Source organism: Drosophila grimshawi, unplaced genomic scaffold (assembly GCF_018153295.1).
Source record: "Drosophila grimshawi isolate 15287-2541.00 unplaced genomic scaffold, ASM1815329v1 contig_1367, whole genome shotgun sequence".
NCBI lineage: Eukaryota > Metazoa > Arthropoda > Insecta > Diptera > Drosophilidae > Drosophila > Drosophila grimshawi.
In genome coordinates, this window is record NW_025062889.1 from 4,453,498 (window position 1) to 4,463,387 (window position 9,890).

Here is a 9,890-nt window from a genome sequence, read left to right on the forward strand (position 1 = left end):
AATTTCAAAAATAAGAAAAAACAAAATCACACCTCACGTTAATTATTTTGTTTAGTTAAGTTGAAGTTTTTTTGTACGTATAAGCGGGCAACAAGAATTGTGGCATAAATAGCGTATAAATTTAGAAGAAACTAGCTACGAGATACCAAATAAGCGCGCTCGCGTGTGTGTGTGTGAGTATAACATATATACATATGTGTGCGTGTGCATGTGTGTGTGCATTATGCTAACTGCTGCTACTAAGCATGCGAGTGAGCGAGCAAGCGAGAGCGAGATAGTGAGTGAGAGTTTGAGTGCAACATTGTGATTGTGTGGCAAGAAGCAGCAGAAGAAGCAGAAGCAACGCCAACGCGCTCCCCTTTCCATTGCATTTGTATTTGTAGTCGTTGGTGCCTGTTACTCTTTTTTTTTGTTTTAATACGTTTCGTAAGTTGACTCCATGAACAAAAAAAAATCTTCAAATTGTTGACTGGCCGCGTTTCCATTTCGAAATAAGCACAAAAGCACACACACACACACACACATACAAAGCACACTATCAGCATATGTGTATGTGTGTATGCTTTTACAACTCTTGCTCAATTTGAGGATCCATTTTATTGTGCTTGCTTTGGGTGTCAGACGTCAGGTGGCGCTAGAACTGCGCCATGACCAATCCCCAAGGTATTCCCCAAAAAACTGCAAGACTCGTGCCCAAAAAAAAAGCAAATAAAAAACGAGAACTGCAAAAAAATCAGCAAGTCAGCAGTTTTCTTTTTTTGTTGTGGTGCCTTTTCGGCGGTTGCCATAAGAACAGTTAAATTTCTTACAACTGGGACGCCCTTATGTATATATATATATAAATATATTTTGTCTTCTATGTGTGTGTGTGTTTGTGTAAAAAAAGTATTTCAACAACGCAGTAGAGCAGGCAGGCAGCCAAGCAGTTCCCGTTATATCGTCGGCATACATACATTTTAATGTATGTAAATAAACAAAAAAATTCGCGTTCTCATTTTTGTTTTTTCCATTCTTATTTTTTTTCGATTGTTTAGCAATTGACAAGAGCACTCTTCACACATTCTCCTGTCTCCCTCTTTCTCTTTCTGCTGTGACCCGGTGCATTACTTAAATATTGAAATAATTGCAATTGCATGAATAATCTGTTAGTGCTGACAGCGGCGGGTGTTTTTCCAGTTTTGCTTTTTCTCGCCGATAAATTTAGCATAATTTGTTAATCAGTGAAAAAACAAAATATCGCAAAGTAATATTATAATTGTCTATATAATTTAAGTAGCAAAATACTGATGAACAATATAATAATTGATTATGTACTAGCAAAATCAACTTTTATTATTCGTTTCGAAGTAACATTAAACATTTAACTTTTATTTTCCCGTAAAGCCAGCTTTATTCGTGGGCAACACTGGCTGCTGCTATTACTCATGCATGCAGTTGACGCTACTTCTCTCATCTTTCCCATTTCTGTTTCCTCTCTATCTCTCTCTCTTTGCCAGCGCTTACTCCCTTCTTCTTCTTGTTTACTGTTGGTTTCTTCGGTGGTTGTTGCAGTTGTTTTATCCATAAGACAATGGCAAAAACAAAAGCATCTTGCATTATTTTAAAACGGTGTTCGTTTCACACTTAGTATTTGTATTTTTTGTTCGTACTACATATACAAAATCTGTTAAACAGTTAAACAAAACTCTCGCCAATTCTTGTTGTTGCTGCAGCATCATGATCAAATTAACCGTTCTCTCTCTGTCAGTCTATCTCTCGCTCTCTCTCCCTCTCTCTTTGGTGCGTGCGTGAATGTGTGAATATCTACCTCTGTGGTTGTGTGTGTATGTGTGTATTAATCGCTACGTTTCAACTCGTCGATTAACTAGTTTTATTTGATTTTGCTGAATGTCAATTTCATTGTAAATTGCAAGTAGCTGTGGCATTTTTGCAACAAAAAATATATTAAAAAACAAGTTGCAGCTGGGGCTTGGTATGTTTACCATTTGCGCTTGAAGGTCAGCTCCTCTCCCCTCTATTTCCCCCTAGCTGACGCTGTTCACATTTTTCGTGTGGCAGCACTAATTGCTTTGTTTACTTTTACTCGACATTTCGGTATTCGGATTCGCATTCACATTTGGATTCGAATTCGAAACGGGAGTGAAATTTAACGGTAGGTAGCATCCATCTTGGTGGAGGGACGGATTGCAACTCTGTGTGTGAATTTCCTATCAATGGCATTTGTTCGCTAAATAATTTGACCTCTTGAGTCAACAATTAATATATAGCCGCTGTCCCATTCTATTAGCTTAAATAGGGTGGGTTCACACAATAGGTGGCCCCCACCCCACCACACCCCACTACATTCATTTGAGTGTGTGTGTGTGTTAAAATTTTAGATCTGAGCTCTCTGTTAACATTGTGTATTTAATTTTATGGCCAACAACAACTACAAAAAAAAACTCTGAGAAGGTCACGGTTGTATATGTATAAATATATATATATAAAATAAAACTGAAACAAACAGAAAACCAGACTTGAAACTCTTTTGGCTGGTCTGATGCTGCGGCAGCTTCGAGAAAAAGATATTTGCTTTAATCGAGGTAACGTGCCAACGATCGCGATCTCGCTGCTCTAAACTACATCTGTATGCACACGTATATATATTTGTATATATAGATGTGTGTATATATATGTGCCACTCCCTTTCCAGCAACAGCAATCAGCATCGAAAAGTTTATTGTATGTGTATCCATATCATGCATTAAAAGTTATTAACGGAAGTACATTCACCTGATCAGTTGAATGAACACGCGCTGTGCACTGCTTTATTTTTTACTTCTACTTTTTATTTCATTTTTTTCTTCCATTTTTGTACACTTTTGCTATTTACGGCGCTGTCGCCAAGCGCATGGACAGCTGTTGTTATTGTTGTTGCCTAACTTTTATTTCCCCAGCAGCCAGCTACTGACGTGTGCAAATCAAATCATAAATAATTCAGGGAGCACGCGCTTGTTTGCATTTGATTGCATTTGAGGGGGAGGTAGGGGGCAATCATGATATGCACAAGTCAAGTGTAAAGCATTCGAGCTTAACACTCTTTGTGTTTGTGACTGCTGCTCACCACAACTCGTGTCACAAGTCACTAAGTGCTTTTGGTGTTCAAGGCTTATCTTGTTTTTTAATTGCACTCTTTACATTTAATGACACATTTAAGTTAATTTTATGCTAGCAATTTACCTTGCTTTACAGCTGTTTTCTAAGAGAACCAACATGGCTGACCATGGTGCCTGACCTATCACAATTTGTAACTGATCAACACTGTAGCTTCTGTTGGACCCTGTCTTTTACATACATGTAACAGTCACTGTGCTGCTCATCTCTAACAGCACATGCAAACCTGACCTGCCGCAATGCGTTATTGACCAACACCTTTGTTGTTTGCTCACAGGATTTCAACTGTCGCTTTGCAGCACTGTCGCGCACAACAGCTGAGACGGCAATGCAAACAATATGAACGGTAAAGAACAAACAGCTGGCAGGGAATTCAAGCGAAATTCAAACGCCTACGCAAGTTTGCCAGCAACAACAACAACAACAACGAAAGAGAAACGTAAACAACAACAGCAGCAACAACAAGAGTCATTACGTGAACCGGAACGTTATGGACTCTCGCACAGTTTGTCCAGCGAATCGATGAAACAGGCCTGCGATTATTACGACGACGAGCCAAGCGATGAGGATTTAATCGAAATCCAGCAAACGCCACAAAGTTTCTATCAACAGCAGCAGCTGCATATGCAGCACTTGCAGCATCCGCTTGGCTTTAAAATGCCGCTAACGATGACCGTCGACGATGATGAACGTGATGCGTTTTGTGACGTAAGCCAAGAGGCGCCTCTAAGCACGCCCATCAAACAGACTGCAACGGCTGGCGGAGTGCCCGATGAGGCGCTCAGTGTGCTCAACGAACTGGATGCCATACTCGATGTGCATGGCGCATCGCAGCTCAACAATGGCAACAATAACTGTTCCTCCGCCACCTCCCCCAATTCCTGCCATTCTCCCTCCTCCTTCGCCTCGTCGGATGATGATAAAGTTGAGGATTACCTAATGGATCTGGACAACTATCTGGAGGAGTTGGACAAAGAAGATCCCCTGGCAATCGCTGGACACGTAAACAGTCTGAGCCGAGAGCCACGCACACGCACCTTGCCGCTGAGTCGCAAGAGGAAGCAGCACAAACTGGCCGAGGATGGGATTGGGCATGGGGATGGGGATGCCCAGCCAGCGCTGGATGACGAGTTCCAGCGTGGACATCAGATGAGGAAAACATTTAGCTGTGGCCTGACGCCAGCAAGCACCACAGGTAATTACTGCAAAGTCTGCTTTGTAATTTGTTTTTATCCATGATCTCAGCTGTGACGTGCATGATTCAGCTCAGCAGGAACAGGCCTTAAAAGTTTTATTTAATGAATCATGTTTTCAGTTGGCAGGGTTTTTGCATAATTATTCTTTTTTGTTTTATAAATCTTGCGGCGTAGATTCGTCATTTGTAATTCAAACTCTTATATAAATTGAGTCAGATTGTGCAGTTTTTCGAAATATATATGAGACGGCAAAGGCTACCGCAAGAACTTGTTTTCTTTAATCAGTAAATAATAATATTTTAAACATGGTAATTTTTTGCTTGTTGAAATAATTATAAAGATTACAGATTAATTGCAGACCGCAGTCAAATTGCCGACATTTAAATTTAACTATAAAAAAAATACATATAAAAAAACTAACAGTTTGTTCCCGTGGAATCTATATTATATAGCAGTCCGATGCTGATAACGTCCATCGTTTTGTTCCAATGTGGGAAACATTAAAGCACGGGAAACGTTTAAGTTTTGGATGTAATATTTTAGTAAACAATTAAGTTGTTTATATCAGAATTCGTTTTTCGATTAATTGTTTCTATGCGAGCTTTGTGATATAAATTCTATTTGTGGCCTAAATGTGAGTTTAGAGCTCATCTTTCTGAGCTTATCTCGTTTACTGATGCTGATCAAGAATATATATATACCTTATAACCTCAGAGACGTATTCTTTAATGCGTTGCAAACTTTTCGACAAAATAATTATTATTACAATCAGTGTTTAATACCCGCTGCAAGGCTTTAACAATGAATAAGAGAGATTATTTATTTTCGGGCTTGCAAAGCTGGCTAATAATAGCTACAAAAAAAACCCGATTCTATCAAGACGGCTTAACACATCTATATATGTATTTGATGAGATCGGAATAACCCGTTAAATACATTTGTCAAACTGTATTTTAGTCTTATTGGGGGCTATAAAAAGGAACAGTATAATTATAATTAGATTTGCTGAATAGCCGCATTAAATTTGAAAAGGTTTTGAAGAAACAAGTCAAACATGTTTTAACGAAATACTTTTGCAGAGAATTATTCAGACTCTCGGAGAACTTTGCGAAGTTAGCCAGCCAATCTAGCATTAGTGAAAGTTTCGCCAAAAAGAAAGGGAAATCATTAATTATTAGCAGTTTATATATATATATAAGATATTCAGATTCATGATAAACTTCATAAGTTTCTCAATTCGATTTGCATTTGATTTAATTGCAGCCACCTCGAATACATCACTAGCAACTGGCGCCATTGTGGGGGATGTGTGGCGCCGTCAATCGATGCGATGCGCCATGTCCAATGCAGCTGACGAAACCAAAGCCGACGAACAGCATCAGCAGGATGAGGAGGAGGAGGAGTCACCATCGCTCTTGCACGCATCCGCATTGCTTGTGCAGCTGCCCAGTGAGGAGTTGGCTTCAATGCGTCGCAGTTTCTCCCAGGGCGACAGTCCAACGCAGTCCCAGTCCGCGTCTGGTGCCGAATCGCGTGCCCTGCAAATGCTCACCGAGGCGCACATCTTTGACAATCTGCTGCAGAACGAGCAGCGCACAGCGCGCGCCGTTAGCGAGCAGCTGGAGCAGCGTCCCCGCCAGTACGGTCGTCGCTCTGAGGGGCATCCGTCGATGAGTCCTGTGCACTGCTGCAGCAGTGTCGGACTGAGTCGACCACAGAGCGCACCGGCGCAAACAGCACAGCCGCCGCATGCAATCATGTCCACGTTGTGCTCCGAGTTGAGTTCGGCGCGCTCCTCGCGCATACCCAGCCCCGTCTCGCTGGCCAGCAGCAGCAACACCAACAATAGCAACAGCAGCAACAGCAGCAGCAGGAGCAGCGGCAGCCGCTACACTACCACAGTCAGCAACGCCGCAGATCAGGATCAATTGGAGCTGGCGCAAACGACACAAACGACCATGTGCAGTGTGAGCAGTGGTGCCGGCAGCAGCAGCTCCACGCCACTGGAGCCGCAACTGTTGCTGCGCGAGAAGTGTGGCTTCAATAGCTATTGGCCGCATGCCGGCAGTCGGACACTGGCGCTGTTGGCCTGCACCCTGGGCGTGTTCAATCTGTGCCGCTTTGCCGTGCTGACCATCAACTATGGTGGCAACTTTCTACTCCAATTCCTGATGCTGTCCATCATCTTTGGCATTCCGTTGTTTTGGCTGCAAATGTGTCTGGGCGCCAAGATTAAAGCTGGCCCCGTTTCCATGTGGAAAATTAGCCCAATTTGCTCTGGGGTTGGCATTGCTCTTGTCATGGTGCAATGCTTTCTGGCCATCTATTCAACGGTGTCGGTTGCCTGGATTCTTGTCTATTTGCGGGATGTGTTCCCAACGCCCACGCAAAATGTTTACCGCTGGCAGGAGTTGGCCTTTCCCTATCGGTACGATGCCGCCAACGCAACGGGAAACTTAACGCAAACAGTGGCCGAATATTTCAATGTTGTGGTACTGCAGCGTCTGCATCTGGCCAAGCATCCGGATGCTAGTGGTATGCGTTTCCATGTCAATGATCGGGTAGGTAAACATATGCGTTTGGTGTCCGCTCATCTCAGCTAACATTCTACGTTCTTTTCAGCAGCTGGCCTTCTATTTGGCGCTCATCTGGGCGGCAGTCTTCCTCATACTCTGCAAGGGATTGCGATCCCTGGGCAAGCTAACCTATCTCATCAATACGTTGCCATTCCTAGCACTGATCGCAGTTACCGGCAAGTTTGTCAGCGTTGTGGATCCAGCCAGCTTACAGGTACAGTAAATCTACTTTCCACTTTATTTTTATATATTATACTAATTGGTTCAACTTTAATTGTTCCTCCTCGCTACGCTTAGAACGCTTTTGCTGCCAGCGACTTTGATGACTTTCTGGTGAACTCGAACGCGTGGACAGCGGCAACGCAGGAGACGTTTCTCACGTGGGGTCTGCTGGGCGCCTCAGTGATTGCCATAACTAGTCGCAGCCATGCCACGGCAACCAAGGCCACGCTGCGACGTGATGCAATAATGCTGGTGCTGCTCACGCTGCTCGGTCTGGGCCTTGTGGCGTTGCTAGCCTTGTGCTGTGCACAGATCCTGCGACAACATGGCTACATATATGTGCCGGGCTCATTTGGTGAGCAATTAAATTCCATTCAAATTGACTTTGACTAATTGTTTTTGTCATCCTTTTTTTTTGCAGAAACACCCGATTGTTATACGTCCGTTTATTCGCTGCAGGCGCACATGAATCCCCAGCTCTTGTCCTATCCACGTTCGCTGGTGCCGCATTATTCTTCGTTTCTGGGTGAGACCTATCGTCGCAATAAGACCATATTGCACATTGAGAGCGGTTTCCAGGCGCTGCGCTTCATCACGGAACTATTTCCGGCTGTTCTCTCGCTGGCCAGTGATTCAGTTTCGTGGATTTGGGCTGCTGTCGCTTTTGCCATGTTTGCGGTCTTTGGCCTCGCCCAGCTGTGCGTCATGTGGAAACCCATTTCGAGTGCATTGGGCAATTCCACCAGCTCTGTGCTGCTCAGCTGCGTTACTGGACTCCTGCTGAGCATTCCGTTTGCCACCGAAATGGGCATTGGCATTTTGTATTATGTGGATTTTTTGCTTGGCGGTTCCTGGTTTATACCCATCATTTGGGCAGCGCAAATCTTTGGCGTATTCCTCATCCGTGGTCGTCCCTATAACGGCGACGATCTGGTCAATGACCTGCGCATGTGCGGTTCCATGTCCGCCTTCCTGGCCCTGTCCTGGAACGTGTTGCTGCCAATTGGTCTGATTACGCTCTCGGTGATTGATTATAAGGCTTCGCTATCGAATCAGTTCTATTATTGGCGCGGCAAATCGTACTTTAGCTACTGGAGTCGCAAAATGGGCAGTCTCATTCAAATTGGCATTGTGCTCATCATTCCGGTCACCGCCATTATTCAGATCTATCGCTACTTGAGCAGCGGTCCATCGGATATACTCGAGGTAAGTTGTTATTATTTAGATTTGATTTGATCATTTTACTCATCAAATTTTGCACTGCTGCAGCGCATTCAACTCTTGTATCGTCCGCCGGAGGAGGGTGACGAGCCGCGTCGTCCGTCAGCACGTCAAAGATCTGCCCAGGAGCGTCGCAACGCCACCGCCCAGCAGCAGGATAGTGCCCAGCTCGATATACAGAATGATGCACCGCCCAAATACACGCCTCCCCCCTCTTATACAACGGCGACGGGTGCCAGACTGGCCAAATTGTTGCGCCAGAGCATCAGGCGTAGTGTGCGCAGGTAAAACCTAGTTGTACACCATTTATTAACTAGATATAAATCAGATATCAACCAGATGTTCTACCTCAAAGCAGGATTAATCTAAAGCTCAAGCCTTGCTTAAGAAGCCCTGACTTATGTAGACCCGATCAGATCCAGATGAAGTTATGTCATTGACAAATTTTAACATGATTTTCAAGCCAGAATTCCATTTCCAGATTTAAATACAATATTATTCAATTGTTGAAACCATGATTAAAAAGCCCTGGTTTCTGAAAATCCGTTAAGTTTTGACGATGTTGAGTCCCACTTTGAAACAGCCAATCTACTCCGATTAGATCTGGCTTCGTGTTTCCGTCTCAACTCTAGACAGACTGCAATCTTAATCTAGACAGCAATTAAAACTAATTTCAATCCCCTTGCTACTTTCAGAGTGCTCGGCGATTCCTCGAGTCGCACTCGGCCCATTCTGTCGCTGGATGCTGAGTCATCGTCGTCGCCAGTTGCCGCACCGCCCGATTACCTAACCATACTAATCCATCCCTCGGGCTCTGGCTCGACTCCAGCAGCAGCAGCAGCATCAGGTGCAGCTGCATCCAGTTCCAGCAGCGGCAGCAGTCCCGAATCCATTGAGATTGGTCAACGGCCAGCTGGGTATGCGCAACGTTCCCAGTCGTTGGGCCGCAAGCTGCAGCGAGGCGCCTCCGCGAGTGCCACACCTCATCCGTACACTGCCGAGGATGTGGTGACCATATTGAGATCATCGGTGCGTCATCGACCGCCGCCACATGGCCGGCAGAGTGTTGGACTTGCCACAACGTTGCCGCGTCCGCCTGGCACGATGTCCACGCATCTTGAGGATGCCTCCTTCCGTTCCATTGAGAATCTGGTGCTCAATGCCGAGCCGCCAGATCAGACGCCAGGCGTCGGCGATGCCCAAAACAGCAGCAACAACATCAACATCAACAACAACAATAATAATAATACATCTGTGATTTAATTGACTAATATCTCGTATCGTATCGTACATATACAAATATATATATATATATATATATATATATATATACATACATAAATATATACAGATATATATATATATATATAGTATATACAGAGCTCTGTATTGAGGATCACATATCTCTGCTTGCTTTCCTAGACTTGATTAGCGCTAGTTAAATACGAATATTATTTTGTAGCTATATCGAATAATGCATACTATATAATATGTAATAATAAACAACTAGTATTTGACGACA

At 43.9% G+C, this 9,890-nt stretch overlaps 1 protein-coding gene across 3 annotated transcripts; it reads left to right on the top strand.

Moving 5' to 3' along the window:
- Window positions 1–9,688, top strand: LOC6559137 (sodium-dependent transporter bedraggled). 3 transcript variants are annotated; one of them, XM_043216367.1, is made up of 8 exons: window positions 1–173; window positions 3,232–4,348; window positions 5,613–6,910; window positions 6,972–7,139; window positions 7,223–7,502; window positions 7,569–8,353; window positions 8,417–8,652; window positions 9,064–9,688. In XM_043216367.1, exons 2-8 carry the CDS (start codon window positions 3,493–3,495, stop codon window positions 9,629–9,631), a joined length of 4,191 nt encoding a protein of 1,396 aa, XP_043072302.1. In that variant the 5' UTR covers window positions 1–173; window positions 3,232–3,492; the 3' UTR covers window positions 9,632–9,688. The 3 variants fall into 3 exon arrangements, with proteins under 3 accessions (XP_043072302.1, XP_032591201.2, XP_001985736.2); XM_032735310.2 differs by having other exon boundaries at window positions 6,975–7,139; XM_001985700.3 differs by having other exon boundaries at window positions 3,431–4,348.
- The last annotated feature ends 202 nt before the right edge of the window (window positions 9,689–9,890 follow it).

Bases quoted from the DNA above. Each gene is read 5' to 3' on its own strand.
- LOC6559137 (XM_043216367.1), top strand. From the start codon at position 3,493: ATGAACGGTAAAGAACAAACAGCTGGCAGGGAATTCAAGCGAAATTCA. The intron at 4,349-5,612 runs GTAATTACTGCA...ATTTAATTGCAG, and splicing joins GACGCCAGCAAGCACCACAG to CCACCTCGAATACATCACTA. The intron at 8,354-8,416 runs GTAAGTTGTTAT...GCACTGCTGCAG, and splicing joins GTCCATCGGATATACTCGAG to CGCATTCAACTCTTGTATCG.